General features: G+C 47.2%; 1 protein-coding gene across 2 annotated transcripts in view; it reads right to left on the reverse strand.

Moving 5' to 3' along the window:
* Positions 1–462: 462 nt before the first annotated feature.
* LOC135944229 (ubiquitin carboxyl-terminal hydrolase 48-like) overlaps positions 463–26,714 on the reverse strand; it is a 39,212-nt gene continuing 12,960 nt past the window's right edge. The window contains exons 11-17 of one of the 2 annotated variants that reach the window (XM_065491046.1): positions 23,742–23,864; positions 22,502–22,620; positions 14,773–14,873; positions 13,765–13,860; positions 12,568–12,702; positions 3,936–4,011; positions 463–617 (exon numbers count right to left, since the gene is read on the reverse strand). In XM_065491046.1, the coding sequence (XP_065347118.1) occupies positions 595–617; positions 3,936–4,011; positions 12,568–12,702; positions 13,765–13,860; positions 14,773–14,873; positions 22,502–22,620; positions 23,742–23,864 (673 nt within the window). In that variant the 3' untranslated portion in view covers positions 463–594. Of the gene's footprint in view, positions 618–3,935; positions 4,012–12,563; positions 12,703–13,764; positions 13,861–14,772; positions 14,874–22,501; positions 22,621–23,741; positions 23,865–26,714 lie in introns of those variants that run through there. The other variant, XM_065491054.1, reaches the window with a different exon arrangement.

Genomic DNA, 26,714 nt, shown 5'->3' on the forward strand with positions numbered 1-26,714 from the left:
TTGGCATCAAACTCGAGTCAATTTAAGCAGATTGGGATGGACCATTTTAATCCATTCATTTTTTGCAGGGGGTGGAAATCCAGTTTGAAAGGGAGGTGGCAGTCGCTTTGTCAGGTTTGGGGGTCACCCGCCCGTCCGCCAGCAGATATTTTGCGCTCGCTGGAAGAAAGAATGGAGCGATCTCGGGAATAAGAAAGAAGGTTTGTTGTGAAGGGAGAAGAGCAGAGTCATCAGCAGGGGAGATGGCCTGCGATTTGTATCTCTTTTTTCCGCTCGCTAATGGTCGAAACACGAGTGCGTCCATTTCTCAAAGCGAAAGAGAGAAAACGAGCCGAACGAGACGAGAAACGAAACGAAACAACCCACGGAGGCCTGCACTCTCGTCGTCCTTCCCGGCCGGTCCATTCAAATTTGTATTTCTCCTGCGACGATGCGTGGAATAAAAAGGCAGTTGGGTTTTGTTTTGTCACTTTATTATCAAAATTATTATATTCAATAGTATAACAGGTTTGGGGCAAGAAACAAAAACACGAGAGACGAGGCACTTGATGCGCGGCAATATATAGTAGTAGAAAAAAGTAAATGCACTTGGATTCACTGCTGCGCCAGAATGGTTCCTGCAACACACGAACGCAAAATGTATTTATACACCCTCGTCAGAGCAGAGCTTGCACTTTGCAGAAAGGAATAAGGAACGGCAGAGATGCGGGAATTTTCTCCCTCGTCCTTTCGCCACGCACCACATAAATAATGGCGCAACTCTTTCAAGACAGTTGGCTCGACAGCCGATAATCCCCGACTGCATCATTTATAACTTGCGTGTCACCCCCGAAATTATTCAAACGCACGCCGCACCGCACCGCTTCGAACCGAACCGAACCGCCCTGACACCCAGCCTTTCAATTTGCACAGAATGCCGATTTCTTATACATTTTTTTTGCTCCGTAAAAATAAGAAAAATGCACAGACTTTGCTATTGATTTGCAATTAATTCTAAAACAAAATTTGAACCCAGAGTTTCAAATCAGAGCGCTTTCAGTTTTGCAAATTTACCTGAAAATGATTTTAAAAGGTAAAACAGAGAAATTTACCCGAAAACCATTGTTGCAATTTATAATTTGCTTGTATATCTCGCGAAGGGTTGTTTCCCGGGGGTTGGAGGGCTGTCCGGGCGACGATTGGCGTGGGCGTTGGGCTGCGGAGGCGGTCGGGGGCGGCGGGGGCGCGCAGGCGGGTGGGGCGGTGGGCGGCAGCGCACAATGCCCGCCCAATCGCGCACAATTGGCCGCCGCCATTTTGTCTCGGCAGGTGCTGTGCGGCTCGGCCGGCCGGCCGGCGGCGCGCGAATTGCGAGCCGCCGCCGCGCAGCCCAAAAATTCGCCGCCTCGAAATTTCCTCGTCGCGGGCCCGGCCCGGCCCGGCCGCCGGGCCCTTTTTCCTTTTCCTTCGCAAATGGGCAAAAAAGGCGGCAAGGTCGCGCGCGCGGCGGCTGCAACCCCTCGCCGGCGGCCGCCGGACGGCCGGGGGGCAAAAAAGCGAACGACCCACTTGGCTCCCTCGCCGCGCCGGCCCAAGAAAAAAGCTCCAACGTCTTCCTTATTTATTCCACTCCCCCAGATTTTGCTCGGCGCTTTTTGCAAAGTCGGAAGCATCAATCGGCAATTCAAGGCCAACCACCGCAAAAAAGATCCATTTCATAAAGCATTCAAATGCACCACACTAGTTTTGTTTAGTCGCCTCAACCCCTTTACCCTCGATTGACACGGAAAAAATCAAACTAATTGCGACAACCCTCGTTTTCATACACAATAATATATATTATGGAAATGAAGAAATAGAAAAAATGACCCCACCTCAGCAGGAATGAAGATTTACATAATTGTTTTATTTTTCGGAAAAGAATGAATAAATTTGCGGATTATCTAGACGAGGAGTATTTTTTGCTAATGATATAGGGTTTTATTCCATTTCTGGCCAAAGAAAACGTGTGGTGAAATAAAAGTAAGATTTTTACAGTAGTTCATTTCTCGTGGTTAACCTTTAAAAAAATTAAAATTAAATCTTGAACTGGAAAGAAGGCTCTGGAAAAACAATTTACGTCTGAAGAAAGACGTGATTACCGCAACGTTTGATTGATTTAACAAAATTAGAACTCAAAGAAAAAATAATGACAAAAATCAGTTGGAAAAATCTGGAGCAGTCGATGGTTCTATATATAATTCTACGCTTATTAAATTTCCAGGATTTTCATATCCAATTCAAAAGTTCAAAAGGAGATTTTCCCAATATTACCGATTGAAAAGGAGTGCATGCACGGTCCTCCCAGTTTCTCTACGCGTTAAAAAGAATTGTAAAATTAAAAGGTTATTCCGGACTGTTTGTAATGCTGTCAATTGTGCGCCCTTTTGTCAAACCCTGGCTGTCCGTTGGTATTGCCTCTCTGGTGGTGAGTGGAGCGAGAGTAAAATTGCGTCGGCCTCGCAGGTGCAGCGCTTCGAGATGTGTATGACATTGTCACACACACACACACACACACACACACACACACACGCGCGCAATTTAATTGTGGCGCTAATTGCGAGGCAGGAATTTGTTCTTGAGTTTGATACACTTTTCCTAATCGCGGTGCGGCGGCGGCGGCGGCGGCGGCGCATTAATTGAGACTCAACTCGAATTCCAGCGCAAACAACGAATTAATTGGCGCGCAAGAATTCGGTCTGGATCGGCATTGAAATGGCAGGCAAAAATGAACATGAATTTCCCTCGGCGTCGCGCGGCCGGGGCGCAGAAATATTATTTATTTGAAAGGAAAGGCAGCGAAAAGGGATGCAAATCGGCGCGCGTTTGTAGTTACACTTGTCTTCGGGCCGCCGGCCGAGGGAGCAACCGAGGGTTGTTTTCGGGGGAGCAAAGCAGTTTATAAAATTTGTCTTGGCTGCGCTGCGAATTAATAAATATCATTAACATGACTTGCCTTCCGTGCACCCTCCTTTCGATACAAACCCTTTTCCTCCCTCGAATCTCGCTGGCGTTAATCGACCGACTAAATTTCAACTCTTCGCCGCCGCACAACTCCTTTTTTGAATTACGCACATGCATACATACATCCACTCCTGCCAATGCCAGCAACCAAACCAAGAAAAAGATCTCAAAAACTAACATTTTACCAGAGTAGAAACACAATTCGATGAATAATTCAGAGAGTGTTTCCAAAAACGTAATCCCTTTGTATGCAATTTTAAATTCTGTCCACCCTTTAAGTGAATTTGAGGCTCAAAATTTATATTATTGACAAACCAATGCACGCTTTTTGTTTCTATGAAATGCATGAATTTTTGCAGTCTTTGATAAATAGAAAAAGTTGGAATTAATTAATCGCACTTAGAAGCGATGAATTAGTTTTAAAAAAATTCTGTAATGCTGTGAATGCATTTTAATTCCTCGTAAGTTTTTAAAATTGAATTTATTTTATATTTAAAACAAATTCTTAGAGTTTCAGGGCACGCCTTAACGCCATGGGTTGCTCATGTCGAAATAAAAAAATGCGTATAGGATATTTGGCAAGTGAAAAAGAATAATTTGACAAAAATTGAAAATAGGCACTTGGCACGGAGACTGTGACAATGAGGAAGAAACAAAGATTATTTTTGGAGCGAGATCGGAATTGCGTGGCAATGGAGCGCGTAAGTGAATTAGGAGTACACGCACTGCTGCTCGCTCTATCTTTGGCGGAGAGAAAATTAGCCGAGTGTCAAAGGCGAAAGACGCATCGGCCGGCCGCCGATCCATCACGCGAATCACTTGTTTTGCGTTCGATATAATTTTCCGCGCAAGCAAACGGCGGGAATTGCAATTAGAGTTTGAAATTGGCGGCGGATGACTTGCGGAAGGGTTGCTTTGCTTTTCTTGGGCCGGGGCGAAAAGCAAAAACTCACCAGTGAAGCCCTGCTCGGGGTCGACTAGCATGGCGGAGGGCCGCTCCTCGTCCGACTCGTTGCTCAGCTTGTCCTCCTGCGACACAAAACAAAATAAAACAAAACTCGTAAACGTATAATACACTTGGCAGTTATTCACGGCAATTTGAATCCCCTCGACCCACACTCACACTCACACACAAACAGCTAATTGGCTCGTAAAGCCGGCCGGCAATCAAACAGAGCAAAGCCAAATAAACATTTTATGCGCGCAAAACGACAGTTTTTTTTCTCTCTCTCGGAACAGAATTGGAAAAAATAAATTAATTTCGGCAAAAACTTCAAGGCCCCGGTTCGGGATGATTTTTTTTTTTTTTTTTGTAAATTTAGCCGAAAAGCGTTTGGAGGTTGGAATTTTGCGTGTTGGGCTGCTCGCGTTTTTTGCGTTTTTGGTGCGGAATGCAGTGTGTCGGTCGGGCGGTTGGCCGAGTGATATACGTGCGTCGATTGCCATTGTTGCGAGCGAGCGAGCGAGCGGCAAAAGCACCTGCTGATTATGACGAGCGGCCGATGTGAGCGGAATAATCACTCGGCCAAACGGACCGCTTTTAATTGTCCTCAACTTGGCGTTTCGCGTTTCGTTTCGAGCGGAACGGGTTTCGGAGATACACTTGGTGTGTGTGTGCGTGTGTTTGTGCGTCGCCCGGCTCAGCATCAGCATCAGCAGTGAGTCGTCGTCGTCGTTGGCCCATTTGCGTGTTATCTGCTCCAGATGGGCCGCCGCTGCCGCCGCCGCTGACGACACAATTTGTTTGGGCCTCGCAGTCGCGGCGTGGGAACCGATGCAGCTGTCCCACCCGACGACTCGCATCGCCAGCAAAGACGCGCGCGACCACCGAGCACCGCCAACGCACCAGCCCAAATTTTGCAAATTCACTCCTCACTCACGGGTGCCTTCGATAAAATTTATATACATTTTTTTTCCGATTGGACCGTAATTACGATATTTGTTTTACTTCTGTATTTTAAAATAAAAAATATTGAAGATTTGGAATCAAAAGAGAATAAAAATTAACAATTAATTTTAATTGTGGACTGTAGCAAGGGTTCATTGAGTTTTTTTCTTGCGGAATCTACCAATAATTCATCTCCAAAATGTGCAATAACCAAAACAGGACATTTGTCTCGTCTCGTCGCAAACAATAAAAATCAAATTAAATTTCCCGCCTGGCATATAAAAGAAATTTATGATTTTCAAAATCTGGATTAGCATGCAAACAATAGAAAATTATTTTTTCAAATTAAAATTTCAGCTCTCCCGATTTGAAACATTTTGCAGAACGCATATTATCAACTCTATATTCGAGATCTTTTCTTAAAAGGACATTTCAAGCGCTAACAAAAATCATCTAGTTAAGACGGAAAATTTGAAACCCCATCATGCACTTTGGTCTTCTCCCACATGAAATCAATGATATAATTCAAAATTAAAGGCAGATATAAATAATATTTAGACTCGGACAAAAGCCGCTTAATGCCGAAAATTTCAACTCCTCGCCTCGTCTTGATTTGATCTCTGCAATGTAATATATGGCTCCTGCTCCATTATTTCCAACCATTCAACAATATACATTTAGTAGCAGTATGGGAGCGCGGCCCTGCTTTTTGTTGCGAGCCAACAATTGTCGGCGGTTTGAATTATTGAAATTTTGCATTGTTGTTTAACGGCAGAAAGACGATTTGAAAATAAGAATTCAGTTTTCGCCCGTCAGCCACTCGGTGCTGACGTGAATATCGTTTGATAGTGCGCAGATCCTGATTCAAAGGGGTGAGTCCAACCGTCAGTTAAACTAAAGAATTTGTCATTTGTTATTGCAAAACTATTTCAGTTCTAGTATTTAAATAGTGTCCGATCGGATTTCAACTGTAAACCGTTTCATCAACCAAATTCTTCGTCCGATTTTATCAGTATTCCCGCAAATATTCAGAATTAATTCGGAAATCGTGTTCAATCTACGCCGAATCGCCGCGTGCATATTTCTTTTGCCTCAAACGAGAAGTGTGTTTGCTCTCCTGATTCGGCCAGGACGAAAAGAGAAAATTGCGAGCGAGTCACCTGGAGCGGTAAAACGGCCGGAGAAATGGTTTTTGCTTGTTGTCGCAATTAATTAATTGATCGGGGGGCGAGTCGGCAGGTCATTAGCTTGTTTTCTGCCGTTCTGCGAGCTGCACTGTGGCGCTGCCGCTGTTTGCAGCGAGCGGCATGTGTGTGCTGTGAGCCCGCTTTTTGCCTCGTCCTCCGCGCGTCCCAACCGATGCTTTTTGCGCCGCTCTCCTTACACCGAATTCGCCCCAACAGCCAGCCAGCCAGCAACTCCCTCCTCCAGGCAGCCCAAACGACCCTCAAAACAGCAAATCAGCAAGACGAAACCCCATTCCAATCCAGCCGTGCAAAAATGCAATATTTTCAAAAGTTTGAAATCAACCATAGATTCAAATTCATATAATTTCAATTGGTAAAATATTCTTAAACAAACAAGAACAAGTAGTAAAATTATATAGGGTTGTGCAAACTTCGAGCTGATTTCTACTGTGGCTGCTGCAGAATTATTTAAATTTTAAAATAATACGTGAAACCAATTTCCAAAGAATTTAAACGGAAACAAATTAAAACTAAAATAAATATTGGAATTAATTAAATAAGCATTTAGCAGTGAGAATAAAATAAATTAGCTCATTGCGTCAAACATTTGAGAATTGTCAAAGTTGTCAGGCCCTTTTTTCACACGACACAAACAAATGTGAGTTTCTGGAGTTGACCCGGAGGCTGGAACGAGTCTTTCGGGGGCTGTTGGGGCTGTCCTGGAGAGCGTTTGTGTCATTAGTTGTGTGTGTGTGTGTGTGCCATGCAGCAGCAGCAGCAGCAGAGGCAGCGGCAGCGTCGGTTGCTGCTGCCGTTTTTTTGCGCTGCGCGGCGGCGTTATTAAAGCGCCCGCGCGCGTATATCCTCGCGAGAAATCATCCCCGGACACAATTGCAACCGCCCTGAGAGCGAGCGCTGCGAATTTCCACCCCCGCCGCCGCCGCAGCCACCCCCTGAAATAACAACCTAGAAATATTTGACGCAAATTTATTTTCTTAGTCATTCAAAAATCGAGCAAGAATGGCTGCAGAAAGGAAAGCAAGGCGCGCGATACAAAGTTGCAATCAATTGAATGGCGATGAAAAGGATTGTTTTTGTGTGGGGAAAAAAAGCCGAGATTATTTTTTGCGGCGTCGGTGCTCGTTACGACGTGTTTAATTCAAATGCGACGATTCGAGCGGCGAAGCAAAGGATTGAGCGTGAAGAGCGCTCGCTCGCTCGTTTTTTGGTCGGCGCGCGTGCTTTATGCGCTTCTTGCCGTGCCATTTTTTCTGCAAATGCGCGCTGTTTACGCTCTTTGTTTGTTTAACTCGCGCTTTTTCAAAGAACTCCACGCGACGACAGACTCGAGAATCAAAATAATCAATTTTAATTAGAAAAACGGGGCGCACGCAGCTGGCTAGCAATTTGGAAAAGAATGCGCGCGCGCCCGAGCGATTTGTTGCAGAGGAGGAATTCGCTGCGGAGAAAAGCAATTTACGCGAATAATAATTGTTTCTTCTTCTCCAGGGAGGGAATTTAATAAGGCCGGTGTCGGTGCGGTGCGGTGCCGGCGAGGAGGGCGAAGACGTTTCGAATTCGGTTTCTGCGGTGCGACGTGACAGAGTCGTCGCTTTATTGGGCCAAAATATAATATTTCTCGTGGCGCTAGCAGGAGGCAGAGTGCGAAAGGGTTAATTGTCGTAATTTACGAGCTGGCGCGCGTCGTCTTTAATGAACTGCGCTGCGTAGTGGCGCGCGAGGGGTGTATCACTCGCCCCGCCGCCCGCCCAGCCGCGAGATGAAGCGCCAGAGATGAAGTCATTTTTCAAATTTGTGCCAACATCAACATCTTTTGTGCCGCCGCAGCGCAGCAGCAGCAGCAGCAGCCACCCTCGCTCTCTCGCTCGCTTGCTGGCGTCTCGAAAAGTGGCAAAGCCAAGAGAGCCGAGAAAGGCGAACGCAAACACCGCGCCAGCTGCCTTATTTCTTCTTCTTACCATTTCGCGAAAAGACAGCAGACACCGAAAACGCAGATGCCCTGCCGCGCGCGCTCACCTGCCCGCAAATTCAATTAAAACCCACTTTTCTTAATTCCGTCGAGTAGCAATTAACGTCGCCGACCGACCGACCGCCCGACGAATTTCAGACTCCGCGAATAACTCAATTGGTCGATTTTTATTTCAAAACGAGCTGTTATACAATTGAAGAGACGCGAGAGAAAGAAAAGAAAGGCAGATGCCGGTCGGCCGGCCGAGCGCGCACCTGTTTCGTGCCTTTTAATTTCGATAAACTGCTTTAATTGCTCGCCGCCAGCACGCGATTGCAACTCTCCACACTGCGCTCTTTTTCACGACGTGCACGAAAACCAAGCTGCATTTTTCTCTCTCAGCCGCTTTGCAAATTTGTATTATTTTCTCCGCAAAAGTGACACAATATAAGTCTCAAGAGGATTTCATAAATAGTTTTCACCCAGTAAAATTAAGAAGGAAGCAATTTCAACTGTCAGCAATTTATTGAAAGAGTGAATCAAGTTATTTTATTTAATTTAATTCATATCTGTTAGATTGAAAACTTGAAGAGGTTTGGTCGAGAATCAAAGACTTGTTTTTCTTCACTTATCAGCACCAAATGAAAACGAATCACAGAATGCTCGCGAGTTTAATTTCTGGTTGACATTCTTACATAAAATATTTAATTAATTAATTAAGCTATAAGGTTCATCAAGTGTTAAGCTGATCGTAATAATACAATTTAAATATCTTGAAAAAAATTAATTCATTTTAAAGGCGTTCAACGTCGGCTTTTCAACACTTGAAATCTTGGCCTGATTGGTAAAATTTAGTTTTTCTTTGCATTTCGTTGTTTTTTAATTTGATTTCACGCGTGTACCGAAATGGAGCCTTCGAAAATAACGAAAGGCAAAAAATTGTCACGAGTTAGGATGACATTTTGAAGAGGCAAAGAAATGGGCCCGCGGGGAAAAAAGGTGCCTAGTCTAAATTTCACGGCGAACGGTCGGTCAAGTGTGCAAAGTGTTGAACTCTGTTGCCGCGAGCGGTAAAAATTTGAGGACGGAGCTGGCGAGCTGGCCGGCGGGCGGACACGCTTGAGGCGCGATTTGTGCTGTGCAAGTGCTGGACGCGGCTCGGGGCGAAAAAAGGAAAAAAGCGCATTGTGCCGGGCGAGTGATCGGAGACAGAGCGTTTTTTGCCCCGTCGCAACGCGCGAGTCGAGAGAGTAATTTGAGCGCGCACAGAAAAAACGAAAGCAATCGATTGGGAAGCGCAAAGTGCATTTTCCAGCAGCTAATCTCGGCGCACTCGACCGAATCGCCGGCCGGCCGGCCGGCCGCTTTAATTAACCCTTCGCCGCCAGCTAAAAACTCCCAAAATAAAAAGAACACAAATTTCGGTCGGACGAAGCGATTGATTCACGGATTTGGAGCCGCATACAGAAGTCGGAATACACACACACACACACACACACACACACAAGGGCCGTGCTTTGTTGCTGCTGTTTTGCCGGAGAACGGAGCAGATGCAGCATGGTAATAAGACAAGATGCAAATTCGTTATCGCCGAGATGAGCTCGTAATTTGCTCGCTTAATGGCTCTGGCAGACACTCGAAAAGCCTCTCGCTCGCTCGCTCGCACCCCCGCCCCGCAACCCTCTCGCCTCGCCTACACACAAACACAAACGCTAATAGTGCTCGCGCTCACGAGCTGGGAATTTAAATTGCACTTGACCGGCCAAAGACGCTCCGAATTTCATTTCTAACAATGTGTCCGCAAGTGTAGAAACGACACTTTACAGTGTTTATCCTCTCACTTTTTGCTTTAATTTACATGGTGAAGGATAGTTGTAAAAATTAAATTTGTCCGGTTAGCCATTCAATTAAAAGTGATGAAAGTTTCGCAGAACCCGAAAATCAATGTTTTTAAACCACTGGTCACCTGCCTAGCCATCATTTAAAAAAAAGCTGGTTTCTATTTCTAATTTATTGCAATTTAAATGGAACAATTGTGTGATTGAGCACTAATTTGATATATTTCCGTCAAAAACATTAAAAAAACGTTACAATAGTAATTCGAGGAAGGGGAAACGGAGGAATTTATGTCTAACAAGAAAATCATGGCAAGTTACCAAGAACAGACTTATTAGTAAATAAATTTCTGCTGATTTTCTTTTAATATCCTTGTCCGTCTTCTCGTTCCATTTACAAAAAATTGCCCTCTAAAATCAACCTTATTTACGACGCATCCATCTCGAATTTAGAAAAAAAATTAAACAGTCGAATCGTGTTGTGCGTGTATCAAATTGAGAGTGTTGTTTGTCCGCGTGGGGGGAGGGGGAGGGTGGGTGGCTGTTGGCGAGATTGTTGTGCAAAGTGTGTGTGCGCGCATCAATGTTTGTATCACGAGGGATAAATCATCTCTCTCTTCTCTCTCTCTCTCTGGCTGCTCTTTCTCCGGCGGCTGATGCTGATGCCATGGCTGGCTTTTATCGAGCAGCACAGCGAATTCATCTATGTCAGTTGCATGTCTGGCGCGAGAAAAGAGCAGCGAGCGCGAGTCTTATCGCCGACCGGGCCGGGCCCCGAGCCGGGCAGAGCAGAGCAAAGTGGCCTTTTCTCGACTCAATCTGCGCCGACGCTCATCCATTACGCCGCCGGGCTTATCTCCGAGCTGGCCGAGGAGTCGAGTCGAGCAGAGTCGCGCGCTGGCTAATTTTATTATTTGTTTTCGCACCCGACCGACCGACCGACCCACCGGACGGTCAGATAAATGTGTCAATTTTCTGGCCCGAATCGGGCCCAGATTGGGTCGTTTGTTTGTTTGTTTCTGCGTTCGAATCACGGATGTAACACTGGCCTGCTAATTCCAACGAGCAGCAGGAAAGCGTCGATAAAAGCCGGCAGCACTTTTATTGACAGCATGCAAATGAACATAAAAGCCGTCGATCCACTCCAAAAGCGGATTCGAACGCCGAGCAAGAAAGCTGCTCAACAAGATTTAAGAGATGAATTGCTTTTTTAATTATACTGAACTCTCCGAAACAACTGAATTCATTTTTAAATTGCTTCGAGTGCATTTGATATTTCAGGGAATATTTTGCCGAAAAGTAAAAATTAATACAGACCTACGTGAATTTTGGAGAAAAAAAACGAGATTGATTTGTTTGATTTGAATTTACAATTCATATTTCGAGGCATCGCGATCTTGATGGATTTATTTCGCTATTCGCGTTTTATCTGAGACGAGATTGGCTATCTACATTATCTGATTGGGTTGATGCGCGATTTTGCGCCGCGTTTTGAATCCGGTTTAGCGAGCGGCGCGGCGCAAAGTGAGTGAGTGAATGTGTGTGTGTTTGGAGCGCGCGTTTTACGCCGAGCAATAAACAGCGATTTTAATTTGCCGTCTACCGAGAAAGCAAAGAGTAATATGCATCCGACGCGAGGACAAAATCAAATTCCGACGAACGATGAATTATTCAAAGAAAGCTCGGCGGCAGCGGGCAGAAAATTTTCAATAAGTCGTAGAGTTCACGTTTTACGAGCCAGCACATGAGAGCACGCAGTGAGTCGGCGAAATTAAAATTTTTATTTCCACACAGCCGAGCGCGAGCGCGAGCGTTAATCCGCAAAAGGCCGCCGCGAATAATTAATTCATTTGTTTGTTTTCCGGCTAATCCACACATTTCCAGCAGCGGCCTTTGAAGTCGAAAACAAAGAATTTTACAAAGGCGACAAGTTGCGAGGCGCAAAAGGCAAGCGGGTGGTAAAGCTCTGATTTATTCGCATCCTGCTCGCGCGCTGCGGCTTCAGGTGAGCCAGCCAGCCAGCCGACCTGAGCCTGAGCAAGCCGAACGACCCGAGCCGGAGGTCAGCAGAACCGCGGCGCCGGCCGGCCGGTGGCAAAAGTGATTGATTTGTGTTTAGATTGAGAAATCACTCCATTAATCACCTGAGTCACGACTCGAAACTCCTCTCAAATTCCACACCGTCTTAATTCCAACCACTGACCACGTCACTGCTCCTTTTAAACAATCGCGGCCAACAATTTGATTAATCAAGTCGCCAAATTGGACCCAACACTAGGTTTAAATTCGGTTTTGGCCGATATTCTCGAAACTTGCCGCGCTTCGGACAAAATTTGGTACACGATTTATTCAGACTGTGTTCACCGATCGAAAAGGAGATGTTTAAAGTCACAATAAGTATTTAACTGTGGGGAGCGGAGCAGCAATCGAGTGGCAAATTGCTGCGCTCGGATGCTGTGTACTCGCGCAGGCTTCCAAATTAAGAATTGTAATTTGGGAGCGGATGAAAAATGGACGTGCGCGGCTTTCTACTGCTCGGCTGCTCTGCTCCGCGCGCGCGGTGTTAATTAGCGTTTTGTAACTCGAGATAAGAGAGCGGAATTAGCGGCCGCATTTGCATTGCATGCGTGAGTCGTGTGTGTTATCTCGGGCGGCTTTGTTTATTTTTTTTTAAATTTGGAAGGGGTAGAAAGGGAGGAAACGCACCTTGAGCAGCAGCACGCCGCCCTGGCGCACCTGGTAGTCCTGCAGGGTGAGCGCCAGGTCGCTGAGGTCGCGGCCGTCCTCGGTCCACAGATGCAGGTCGCTGAAGCACGAGTTGTTGGCCAGCTTCTTCATGATCTGCGCAAACAAACGAAAAATCGAGCCAAAGAGAAAGAGAGAGAAAAGCAGCCGTTTAATCGGATTCTGCGAAGGAGCCAACAGGTGCAAACAGATTAAAAAGTCTCGTGTGAGTGTGTGTGTGTGTGTAAAACGCTTTTTGCCCGTGTTTAATGCTTGTTTTACGAGCCGCTTGAAATATGAGCGTCGCAGAGCGCGCGGTGTCCCCCTCCCGCCGGCTAATCGCCTTCAACTCCTTTTTCACGCGCCACAAAAAGCGGCCGGGAAAAATCGCGACGCGGCCAAACTCGGACAATTCCATTTTTTACCCTCCACGCACAAAGAAAGATACATTTTTTATTTGTAATATTTTATTTTCATTTCACACGACACGTCTTCTTGAGGAAAGCGAAATTATTTATTCGCCGAGTTGACCGTGCAGCGAAATTCGATCAATTCGCGGCGTTTGCTACAGCGGCGAGGGCGGGCTGGGCGCGGGGGTGGAATCCTCTTAGGGGTTGAAAGTGGAGCAGCTTGGCGATTACAATTCCCGGCGCGTCCGCTATGATTAAGCGGCCCGCAAAGGTCCGGCAAAAAGCGGGCAAAAAGCAAGCCGCGTGTTTGCCTTCGTTGCTTCGTCCGCCCGTCCACCCGTTCGTTCGTTTGGCAAAAACGCGAGCTCGCTCGCTCGCTCGCTCTCGTAATCCTGATAAGGCGGCCGGGCAAAAAGCGGCGGCCACCAGCGCAACCGGCCGCTAAGCCCTCCAGCGGCCAATTCCGCAAAACCAGCGACATTTAGCTCACAACTCGCTTTCTCTCTCTCTATCTCCTCGCATCACACACAAATGTTTCGAAATTTAAGGCCCGAAGATCGATCCAAAATTTAATTATTTTGAAAGGTCGATTAAAGGTAGCGATTAACGTCACATGTTGGCTCGTTCTTGGAAATTTTCCATTCAATTTGAATTAAAACAAACCGATTTATATTATACCATGAAATAAAAAAGCTGACTACAGACCACAGGAAATTCATCTTCAAGAAATAATTTCTTATTCAAAATAAAGGAAAGAGAAGAAAGTCACCTTAGTCTTGACTGCGCGAAGGGTGTCGAGGGCGTTGACCTTGATCTCGAAATGGTCCTTGTGCCTGCGTCTCTTGGACCGCGAGTGCTCGTCGGCCTGCAACACGGATAGAAATCGGGGGATGAGCCTTGGCGCCTGCCGTTTTCCTTTTTCCGTTTTCCTTTCTGCGGGCTCCGGGGCCGTTTGCGCGCCAGACCCCGACTTCCCCCGCGGCGCCAGCCATTCGTCACCGGCTGCGAGCCTCTGTTGGCTGTAATTTCCGCGTCACGACCGCCACCTTAATAAATAATTAAAGAACAGATCGGATTCCAGGTGCGGACACGCCCCCCGAGCCACTCTAATTGCGCCTTCCGAAGCCTTCTCAACGACCAACGCACCGGCTACCGCGTGTCCCTGCCTGCGCCCACCTACAGGTCGGACCAAAACCCTTTTCCCAAAATTCTTGTCAAAAATTTCCGCTTACTTGCTAAACCACATTCAAAACTATGATTGTCCACCAATTTTTTTAATCCGGAAAAAAATGAATTATAATTTTTCTTTTTTTTTCAAATATTTCAAGCTGAAGTAAGTAACAAATGTTTCAAAATGCAGGTTTCAAGCCCAAAAGTCAAAGTCACTCGATGATATATAAAAAAAGCAAGAGAGAATTCGATTTGTCAAATCTTGGTCATGGGAAAAATCGATAATCCGTTTGGCGCATTCCTTTTGAGCATTTGTTCGAGCCTAATTATCCGGCTGTGGTATTTTCGAATGAATTACAGCCCAGCCGTTCATTTATTTTTTATAACTCTCTCTCTCTCTATGCTGCGCGGGCCGAATTATTTGTCGGTTCGGTCATCAATTGTGAGGATTCGTCTCGGCTGCTGGTGCTGGTGCGCGGCGGCGGCGGCAGCGGCGGCCGAGCCACCGAGAAAGGTGTTTTATTTACGAGCAGCAAATAAATCAGGGCGTTGGGTAGCAATTTGGGCGAGTAAATCAAGGCAGCAGCCGGTGTTACGCCTGCCTCACCTTCTTCGCGTCCAGCTCGACCCTGCGGATTTGCAGGTAGCAGCCCTTGTACGAGAACTCGACAGTCTTCTTCCTCAGCAACAGACACTCGGCGCACACCTCTGCCAAAATTAAAAAGAAATTCGATTAATTTTATTTTAGCAAATAAACATTAAATTCAACAGTGTTAAATTGAGCCGCAGTTAACGAGATAAAAAGGATGCGTCTCAATTAAGCAAAAGATGAGAAGTTTGAGGAGGACAGCGACGCAAAGTTTGAACCCTTTCTCGCTCACTCGCTCAGTCAGTCAGCGAGCAAAGCAGCTTAATAATAATAATTGCTAAGCCGCTTTTCAAGGCAAAAAGGTCGAAAACGAGGATTTGCGCTCGAACGGAGGCGCTGATTACAAGAGCTCTGCCTTTTTTGCCCACCATTGTGTCTCCGTTTCGCGCTTTAATTCAATGAGCCGACCAGAAAATTTACATTCAAGCGAAAATGCACGCGAGCGAGTGAGTGAGTGAGTGAAAGAGAGAACGAGACCAACCAACCAACCAACAGACCGACCGACCGACCGACGAGTTCATTCAAACTTCAAAGAACAAACGCGAGACGCAAAACAAGCTCAAAGCCGCGCGCAAAGCTTCTTTCTCGGCTCTCGGCGCACAACGCGGCGACGAAAACTTGGACTAAGTCGCAAAACTGCGCTCAAGACAATTGTCTCGCGCAAAGTAATCAAAGGGAAAAGCAGTTGCCGTCTTTTAATTAGCAATTCTGCTTTTCGCTTTGAATTATTCCCCAGCACATAGCATACACGATTTAAAATAAATAAATTTCCCTTTTAATTGAATCGATGCACATTATTTAATTGATGGTTTGCAAAACACAAATAATTTTACTGTTGGTGTGCGACTGAGAATTGATTTTCTCTTATTTTCTGCGACTCGGCGGCGTCGTCTTTGGAGCAAAGAGGTAATTAATTTTTGAGGGGGACGCTGGCCGGTGGAGGCGGGCGGGCGGGCAGGAGGAAGACATCAGTCAGCCCGGAGAAAGAGAGAAAGAAAACGCCGATGTGGATTTATCCGAGTCGGGGGTGCGGGTAATAAACGAGTCGGCCGAGATTAATGATTCGCGTTCGGCGGCCGAAACGCGAGCCGAAAAGGGAAGAGGAGGAGAAGGTTTTGGCCCGCTTTTTGCTTTTTGCTGACTCGGGCGGGCGGGCGGGCGGCAGCAAAAGTTTTGTCAGCGGCTGTCAGCGCGGCGGCGGCGACGTTTATGAGATATGGCAGCGCGGCACAAAACAACAACTGTACACGCACTGCCACACTCGCTCAACTCACTCGCAATTTCCGAAACAAGTTGCATAACCCGCCGTCGTCGCCGCCGCGACGACGAGGGGAATACACAGCACAGCACAACGCAACGCACAAAAAGCACTTTCGCTCTAATTGAAGCAAACGCCGGTCCGTCGGTCGGTCGGCCCCGAACCGAACCAAACACAACCGGCCCGTCCAAGTTCACGTCCCGTCCGCGCGCCCAACTTTTCCGCACAACGAAAAACTTCTTTTCTCTTCTTTAGTTCTACGCAACCAACAATCATACTCGAGATCTCTCAGAATATTATGTTATCTCATTGTGACTTTTGATGAATTGAGCTGTTAACATTTTCGATTGCAAATGACACATAATACTGTACAAGTATACTTAACATGATTCATATTAATTTCAATTTATTTTTTTACTACTAAATATTCCGCTAGAAATGCAATTGAGTTATCAATTAAAATTTAAAAAATAAATGCTTTAAAATAAATTTAATTTCCTAGTTTTTTTTTAATTTGTCACAGTTAAGAAAGAACGGAATTTTTTGCTCGTGTCATTTTATCAGAATGAAGTGTCAGCAATCGGAAATTTCGGGCTAAATCAGGGAATGGACGAGTGCCAAAGTGTGGCGTGGCGGGACAATAACAAACAAATCGGCGCGGCGTAAACAAAGCGATTTGCCTAATTGGTTTCGCGGCTCGCATATTGAATTTGCTGAGCGAGCGAGCGAGAGCCGTTCAGCGTGACGTCACTCTCGTCGGATGCTGGCTGCAAAAAGCTGATTAATCGGCTGATTTTTCTCGATGCTTTCCCGCCGAGAGCGGGAGACAAGTGCCATAACTCGAATTAGACAAAGAAATAAGGCGATTGCCACGTCTGAAAAACAACGCTACTTACACAAATCGCTTCTTTCTTGTCACAAGCAAAAAGCAACTAAGGAGAGAAGGAAAAAAAGAAGCAGCCGTACCATTTTTCTCTCTGCGTTTCATCTCCGCACGCAAAAACAGCGCATGTTTAACACGCAGCCCATTGATGTCGCACGAGTTTGTTATCACATATTTAAAACAGGTGTTCGCTATTCTAGAAATAATAAATCGTTCCTAGATTTACGAAAGAACATCAGTCGAGTGAGCAAATTGTTTGTGGACAATCAATTGAAAATACGTGACATGGCACAAAAATCACAGCACGACCAAGAAACGATTTTGTTCTAAATTTTCGCGGCTTGGCAAGCTTCTGGTTTGATCAGTCCCAAATTGTGAGGACGTAATCAATTTTCTTCCTTTTAAAACGATTCCAGCGGGCAATCAACACCAACACATCGTTTAAAATTAAAGCCAATTTCGTCCGAAATGAAATTTTCACGGCTATACCTGGACAGCTTGGACCAAGTTTTTTTATCTCTGGAAATAAACCTTAAATTGCAGTTATTGTGAAACGACAAAGTTTTAAATGGTTTTGTCTTTTAAAATTGGGACAAATGAGGAGTTGGTGCGAGCGAGAGTTTTATTGGCGGATCGCGCGATGATGGATGGAGTGATTTGCAAGAGCGGCTAATTAAATTGTGGGAAAGAGCTGGAGAGGCTTTGCTTGTCGGAAAATCGACTCGTCACGCGGCCGGTCGTAAATCTCGGCGCTGATTAATTAATTAGCGGTCATCTTTGGTTTTCGCGCGTCGGCCATTAGCTAATGCTCCTTAAGAGCTCTCTCTCTCTCTCTCTCTCTCTCTCTCTCTCTCTCTCTCTCTCTCTCTCTCTCTCGCGTTGATTTCGTTGTCCATCCGCGCGTCGGTCGGTGATTAACGGCGCGCATGCAAATGAGAAGCACACGCACCCCCTGCCACCCTAGAGCAAGGCATCGCATGGGGGCCGAAAAAGCGAGACGAAACAAAGCCGACCGGCCGCCGCCTCGCTTCCTTCCGCCCTCCCTTTCGTTTCGTTTCGTTTCGTTTCGTTCGTTCGTTCGTTCGCGCCGGCCGAGGAATAAATTTCGGAAACGCTGCTTACTCATGCCAGCTTTCCACTTTGTTGCGAATTTGCCAACTCCGCGCCACGCCGCACGCAACGCCACGCCAAACAGAAACACAAACCATCGATCCGTCTTTTAATCGTTCACTTCTGCGCCTGACAAATTGTTTTCTTAGTTCAGCACAATTAAAACTTCTGGGATTTTTTTGGGAAACGTTTTAAAAATAATCAAAATTTTAATTTTAACTAAAAGCAATATCCCAGGTCATACATTTAGACTTGCGCTCGATTTTTAATTTTAAAAGAAATTGGCAACATTAATTTAAATAATCTTCTTTGATCCCGATTATTTTCCTGCAGTGGTTAATATAAAGCATTTTTTAATAAAGTTATTCGGGGGCATGCGTGAGTAAATTGAAAAAGAATGCATTCGAATCGCTTTGCGAGTGGATTGATATTTGATTTTGCAGTGTGTGTTGTTGTTGGGGGCGAAATAATTAGAAGAGATCGCGCGCAGAGGGGCGGAGGCGGATCTCCTAATTCGGCGCGGCATCGGTTCGATTGCGAAAATTAATTAGAGCTCTTTTGGCGCCTCTCGCGCGTAATTTATCGGGGCGCGCGGCGGTAATTACAGCGATCGCGCAGCAGCAGCCGTGCAAGCGACGGCCGGCCGGCCGGCCGGACACTCTGCTCGGCCCGGACCGGCTCGGCTTCAGATTGAAAAGATAAAAGTTAACAAATAGCGGGGCAGAAATTACAATAATAAATGTTATTAGCCGGCCGGGCCGCGGCGCAGCGGCATTTAATCATACAAATGGAGCGGCCAGATAAATCTGTGCTGAGCAAGGACAAAAAGCCGAGCCAGCCAGCCAGCCAGCCAGCCAGCGACGCCGCGCGCAAGATAATACATTCGGACCCTTTTCACAGCCACCGCGCGCGTATATTATAGATACGACGACGACGACGACGAGCGGCAAGAAGATTCGAAGCAGCGGCCGAGACGCGGCGCGAGGGGAATCGAAGCACTTCATAAAACTTGTTAGACCAAACGACAATTAGCACATTCGCCTCAACTTTTTTACAGCGCGCTAATTCTCGCCGGCACTAAAACCGCCGGCCGCTACGCACGCATCTTCTCGAAATTTCCTCAAATTTCCTCCGCTGCGCGATGCAGCTGCTTCTTTGATGGTCAGTGCGAAAGGAAAGTGCGCGTCTTTATGGCCAAAACAACCAGCTTTTTTACATTTCAATTTTTAGCGGCCACTCTCTGAAGCAATAAGCGAAAGAGGCTTTTTGCTCGATGAATTTTATTAAATACCTCTAAAGTAACCTCTGGAACTTAAATTAATACTTATAGCCGAGAGCAGAGGCCATTGAGCCTTGAGATATTGGCAAAAATATCTGGGGGAAATGGAGCAATGTATGCGTGCGCGCGTCTGGAAGAAAGTGCAAATCGGATTTGAGAGGGTTCGGCGCGCGGGAAATCAGAGTTTAATCAGGCGGGAGGAGTGGTCGGTCGGGCAAGTTTGGCCGTAAATCTCGGCGCCGAGAGCCAAGAGCGAGCGAGTAGCCGCAGTCCTAATTGATATTTGCCGGCGCTGCTCGTCGTCGTGTGTGTGTGTGTGTGTGTAAACAGGGCGGGTTTCGCGCCCTCCGAGTCTCGGACACGCGCGGCCGGCGTGATGGATGGCGCCTCTTTAGCTCCTTTGTGCGGATGCAAATGCGCGTGATTAAGTCGTTGAGAGCGCAATTTGTTCACAGCCTCGGCTCGCAGTTTAATAACGGCCGACTCGTAAGTCACCTGCCAACGCCCCCGCACCGCACACCATTCGATCCTCGCCGCATTCCTCGCCGGACTCGCTTCGCTCGGAATGCGCAACCCTTTCTTCCTTCCTTCCTTCCTTATTTCGCACGCAAGCAAACAAAATCGTCTGATTAAGAATTTCTCGGCAAGACGCAAAATTGTGTTTGTCTTCTCAGCGAATACCCGAGACCGAAATTGCATTTTAGCCATTCTTTCCTATTTTAAGGGACAAGAAAACAAACTTTCGTGCAGAGACGCAATTTGAAAAGGACAAACTAATGTTTTTACTTCCTCATCCGATGTTTAAAATTGCCAAGAGAAACTGACCAGAATTTTCAAAAGAGTTTTAATTATTTTTTCGTGTTGACAGTTGTCAGGGTTTAACAAAAACGGTCGGGCAGTCGACAAAAACACCATCTATAGTGAAAACCGTGCTTAATTTACTGCAGCAGATTTTGGAAAAGTTACGAAACAGGACTCTCAAGTTTGGAAAATATTTTAAACTCGCTGTGCATTTATAAATTTTAATTTTCTTTGCGGATATTTATCTCTTGAAATATGCATAATTTCAGACCAATGCAAAATTTTCAACCTTTTTCTTCTGATTTACACATTTTACTTTTGAAAATTTCTGGTAATTTGGCGAAATAAATATGAAATGATTTGTGTATAGGTTGGAAAAACGAGACGGATTGTAAAATTTTTTCCTTGTGAAGAACAAGCAACAAGTTAAAAAAGAACGCCTCGCTGGGCATTTTTTGGAAAAAGATAATTCGCCGCGAAACCGATTTTTTGCACATCTTTCGGATTTTCCGTTTTTTCGAAGTGCGGTGAGAGGATCATCATCATCATGATGGTGATCGGGGGTTTGTCGTGCGCGCGTGTTGCGAGCGGCGTAGACGGAAAAGTCAGGGAGAAGATCGAGAGCGAGCGAGAGAAAGAGAAAGAAGGAAAATGGAAATGCGCGGCGAGGCGTCTGGCGAAGCGATTTGCCCGAGATTGATTGGCGGCGATTTGGCGGTTCGGCCCATTTGCAGCGCGCGCGATCCCCGAGCCGAGAATATATGTCATCTGCTGCTCTGCTCTTCTCTTCTCTGCTCGCCGACGATTCCTTTTTAAGTAGCTGTGCCGTGCTATCGATTTTATCATATTTTTTTCGCTCTCTCTCTCTTTCTCTCGCGGCTGCACGACGCGCGCGTTTCCATTCCATTCAGCGCCGCGCGGCCTTTCACGTTGGTCGCCGGAGCGTGCGATTGTAAATTCATTTAAGCGCATCCTTGTTTATTTACTAGCTTCTTCTGCCGCCGCTCCTTCTCCTTGAATCTGCAGCCAGAGAAGAAAGAGAGGAGCAAACTTGTAATTGAGCCAGAACAATGCAGGCAATCTCGAGAAACGGCCCCCGAGGGGGCGGCGCCGATGGCAGCGTCGGGGCCACTTGTCCGCCCGCCCGCCCGCACGCAAAACTTTATCGCAGCCTCGTATAAATGGAAATTAGTGGCCGCTCCGATCGCCTGCCCTGCCTATTCCCCAACAATACAAATAATCGATCATTTTAATCCGCGCGCTCTCGGCAATATCGATCTTCGGCGAGAGGAAGAAAACGCGTCCTTTGCAAATATTCGTCTCGTTTTAAATTTATTAAATATCGCTTTTTAGCTTCGGCGTTCAATTAATTTGAATGCGAGTGCGCGGAGCAGAAGAGCACGCAAGTCTGGGCGAAAAATTTAATTGGTTCGCTCGGTGGTTAAACAAAATGCGATATTCGATTTGAATATCGGAGGGTGCAAAAAGCGACTTCAAAGGCGTGCGTGCGTGTTTACTGACGCAGACTCACTTTGCAGCCTGCACACTTGTTATTATTTATCCGCGCGGCGGCGGCAACGGCGGCGGCCGCTGCTTTTTGCACCCTCCAAATATTGACACAAGATGCTCGTCGGAGCGAAAACGCGAAAACGCTGCGTGCCGGTGGGAAAAATCACCTCTCTCTCTCCACTCGACTCGACTCAACTGTCGGGGGCCGCAGGGAGTTTTCCCCGAGAGCGATAAGGCTGCGGACAGTTTACAAATTCTGGCTTAGCTTAGCTTCGGCGTTGGCGGCCGAGTGACCCCTGGCCAGCGCGCTGACAAATAAGCGGCGTAAATCTGTCTCGGCGCGATGCGTGGAGCGATAGCCTTTGTCACGCCGCACGCGTCACGGCCGCCCCCGCGCCCTGCGCAGCCGAGCCAAACTTTTCCCCATCGCACTTTTGTTTCAAACTCGCCACCGGCAACCGGACAAACCCAACTTTGCCGGCAAAAAGATGGCAAGTCGCGACCGAATTCGCTTTGCTTGACGAGAACTTGCGGCGACAGCCCTCTGCGCGTCCAGGCAGTCGCCTGGTGGCGCCACCCTCGGCTATACTTTTCATTTGATCGGCTCGAAACAGTTTGACAAAGGCATCTCAAGACAGCTCTGAAAAACTTTCAATGGCAGCAAAACTTCTCAGGCAATTCCAAGGAAAGCGCCTTCCGTTTTACTTATTCATTTTTTTTTTTTTTAAATAATCCTTTAGACTATACCCGACAAGAAAAGTTGGCAATTTATTTAAAGTTTCTTTTTAAATCGGTAAAATTAAAATTTCTTAAAAATTAATGGAGAAAAAGGGGTGGAGGTACTGACCTGGTTCGACGCGGTCGACGTCCTGTTCGGAGGTGGCGGTGTGCAGCTCGATCTGGTAGTCGTAGACGAAGTGCCTGGCCAGCAGTTTCCACTCGCAGGGTTCGACCAGCACCCAGAAGCTGTGGGCCAGTGCGAGTTGCCAAATTAATTTTAATGAAGGCGCGCGTCACGTGCGATCGCGTAATTGCGTTTGCATTTGCATTGATTGACGTTTGGAGCGGCGCGTCACATGGCTTCGAATAATTAAGCGCGAGTGCAATTTTTCGAGCGAGTGTTTGTCGTGCGGTCGCTTAGGAGTATTTCGAGCGGAAACTTTGGCTCGTTTGCACGGTCGGCCGAGGGGCCAAGGTGCACACACACACACACACACACACACACACACTCAATTTGGGAAACTGACCGCCGTCGCCGTCGCCGCTCTCAGAGGGTGCAGATCAAGATCAAATGTAGCGGAATGCCGAAGAGATAAAAGCGTGTTTTTGCCTCCGCTCACCTAATTGCTCCGCTTTTTGCGTTGCGCCCCCATCCCTCTTGCTAGTCCTCGGCCGTCGCCAATTAATAATAACACGCAGCAGCAGCAGCAGCAGCAGCGGCGGCGGCTGCAGCAGAGGCACAAACACACACGAGTTTGATTCGGAAGCAATTAGACGTTTAGATTAATCGCCGCCGCCTCTGGAATGTCACCGCGGACAAATTCCGACGCCGCCAAAAACAACTGCAAGAGATTCGTCGCAATTTTTCAAATCATTTCTCAGCAGGGGTGCAAATTTCGGTATCGTTTCGACGAATCTGGAGGAAATTTACGGCGCTTTGCCGGGAGGAAATTCGAGTATTTGCAGCTTTTTGCTGCCGCGATCTGGCGACAAGTTAGTCGGAGGAATTCGGCGGCGGCGGCGGGAGAAACTTTGGTTGACAATGTGCTTGGGAGGCAATTCGTCGTTCGGCGCGGCGCGGCGCAGCGCGCGGGCTTGCGTTTGACGGGGCCGATAAGAAGCAGAGCGAGAGAGAAAAAGGATCGAGGAAAGGCTGGTGGCTGTCAATTGCCGGCACGGCAGTGTGTTAAACGTGCATAACGACATAAAGTGAATATAATAGCGCGCGCGCGGCCGTAATTGCGAATCGATGGAGCAGCGCGCAGGCCAGGGGTGCATACCAAATTCGGCACCGCTGCTAATGATCGAGATTAATGCGCGACACCCTGACGGAGAGGAAGAGGAAGAGAGAGAGAGAGATGGCTCACCTCTTGTCGCTCTCCAGCGCCTCGAAGCGGCCGTTCAGACCAAGGTCCACGTGCAATTTTTGGTGCTTGCACATCAACGACGCGTTCGAAATCTCAGACGGCGCCGACGCCTTTCCAGGGTTCCTGCCAACGACAACAAAACAAAGACAATTCATTAATTCAATATATTTGTTACAGCAAGAGATATCTGGGCTCAAATTGGAAAATAAAAGCAATTTATTTTGTCATTTGGAGCCAACCGCGAGGCTGACTTCTGGAATCTAGGGCGCACTTGTGACGCCGCACAACTGGTCGACCGGTTGTTGTAAAACTCGTGCTACTTTTAATTATTCCCTATGAAATTAATATGTATTAACTATAACGACACGTCTGCAGAAAAGGCTCGTGTAGTCTTCTGAAAAATCTTTATTCCACTGACGAAACCAACCATCGATTGATTTGGATTTGGCCCGCAAAAATCAAGGATAGCTTGACAGATGCCATATCAGCTCAAAACTCAACATTTGGAGCCGACCGAGTTGACGGGCAGAGAATAAAATATTGGCGGCGGCTGAAATTTGTAAAGTAAGCGTGAAATTCGTCAAAGGAGTTTTTGCTGGTCGCGGCCGCGCGCATTTGTTTGCACAGGGAGGAAAAAAGAGATAAAAATGAAAATTAGCGCGGCGGCAGCGGCAGCGGCGGTCGTGTCGGCTTTTTTGTGCTTGGCGCGATGCGCGCTGCGGGGCAATAAACACCCTCGCGACGCGTGTCAAAAGTTGTACGTAGCTTTTCCAATTCCGTTTTATTTCTCTGGACGCGCGGCGCGCTCTCGTCTTTTAATCGATAAACTTTGCGCCGCGGCAATTTGCATTTCTGTGATATTATTATTAGCGTTTGTCGGGCGGCAGGGAAGATCCCTTGGGACGCGCGCGCGCGAGCGCGGCCCGTGTCCAGAGACGCGTGTTCAAACAAAAAAGCAAGCAAGGTAGGCGCGCATGCAAATCAAACAAAGCCTTTTCCGCTTTCCCTCCTTATATTGCCACCGCGGACAGCGGGCAGCGCAGGGAAAAAGGAGCATTTTTCCGCCCACCCGCCCACCCACCCTCACATCCGACGACAATGCAGCGTTTTGTTTGCGTTGCCACTCGCCCGCTCGCGCGCGTATCACGCACCGCAGATTAATTGAATTTTTTTGCGGCCCCATTGGCGCTGCACCCCACAAATCATCGCAATTGCATTCCTCCGCTCGCTCTCCTCCTTGCACTTTTTCCCACGCACGCCCATCTTTTCGCTATTCATTAGCCTGCCGCGCTTTGTCTCCCCCTCGCGGAATCGTACAAAAGACAAATAAAAATTGTGCTCAAACAACCCTTCCGTTGACTCGGCCCGACAGAAGTTTTGTCTCGCTTTGAAACGACGACAAATTCCTAAAAAGCCAAAACCCGCATGGTACAATTTTGGACGCGGGGGTTGAAATTTAAAATTATTGCAATGATTCGAGTTTTAGAAAAATTAATTAAATTTTCTCCTTAAATTTGATCAGCGATTTAGAAGTGACAGTGCATCCAAAGTTGGTTCGGCCGTCGAGTGTAGTTGCGGAGTGGAATGCTGCACCACCCGCGACGAAGCACTGTTCGGCGGCACAGTTTCCTTCAGAGTGCAAGGCGTACACGTGACTGCGGTCGGGTCTACTTTTCCTAGACTGCATTGCTCTCTGCATATTAATTGATAATTTTTGATACCATGAATATTGTGCGATACCATCAAGAGTGTAGAGAAATGATAATTCATCTGTGATATTTGTAAATGCGTCGGAAGGGGAGTAGTGTGTAGCCGTGGCGGAAAGAGAGCTGTTTTAGAATTTCGGAAACAACAATAACAAAAGCAAGCAAGCAAGGCGGGGGTGGCAAGACAATGCGTGCGCGCGTTGTTATCAAATTATCAATCAATGGGGCGCTTCTTGCCTTCAGCGGCAGGCGGACGGGCGGGCGGACGGGCTGCGAGTGACTCTGTTAATTAAGCCGAGCGCGCGCGGCGGGCTGAGTGAGGCGCGACAAAAAGCGCGCTGCACTTATGACAACAGTATTAATAATTCGCCTACATTACATTAGAAAGGAGGAGCGCCGCGGCGGCAACGGCGGCGGATTGATGTTGCCAGCCGCCATTAATCACCGAAACAATGCCCGCGCGCTGCGCGCACTCACGCAAAAACCCGGGCCCACCGGCCCAATTCGCAATTTTCAAAACACACATTGCTGCATTAGAGGCGCAAACAGGTGCCGCGAAAGAAGAGCGGCCGCGCTTTTTGCCGCCGCCGACGCCGCCCCTCCGGCTCATGAATCGCGTTTCCTCGGCCCGCGCCGAAAAACTCGGCAGCACCCCAATAAATCCGATCGCCTTTCTTCCAGCAAATATTTTAACAAGGCCAACAATCAAAACTCGACAAGATGCTCCATTTCCGGAGGCCACCACATTATTTTATTCCATTTTTGTTTTCAAAACTACATTTATTTGTTTCATTTATTTAATATATTTTTTGTTTAATTATTTTGGCATCTTTTCGCGATTAAAAAGGAAACGGAATGGCCCGGTGGCGGAGTGATTTAAATTTGGCTTAATCGCGCGAGTGGCAAAATAATGGATGCGCGCGGCGCAGGAGAGGAAGCGAATTGTTTTGTTTACTCGTCCGAATGTATGACGGCTGGCGAATTGCCGGGTCATTAAATGCGAATGAAAAGTGCATTAGAGAGCAGGCGTCTAATCGTTTTCGAGGGCAGCTTAATTATGTGCGCGCCGCGGCAATCGAGCGCAGAGCAGCGACTCGGCATTCTGATCCATTTGCAGACTAATGACCGGTCGGCCGCGCGCGCGATAACGCCGCTGCTTCGTGTCCGTCCGTCCGTCCGATTCTGTGCCCCTGGATCGCAGGCAACGCGCGTTGCATACTCGCACACTCACTCACGGAACAGAGCTGAGCTGCGAGCGGAGAGCGGA

This window comes from Cloeon dipterum, chromosome 1, assembly GCF_949628265.1.
Source record: "Cloeon dipterum chromosome 1, ieCloDipt1.1, whole genome shotgun sequence".
In the NCBI taxonomy this organism is placed as follows: Eukaryota; Metazoa; Arthropoda; class Insecta; order Ephemeroptera; family Baetidae; genus Cloeon; species Cloeon dipterum.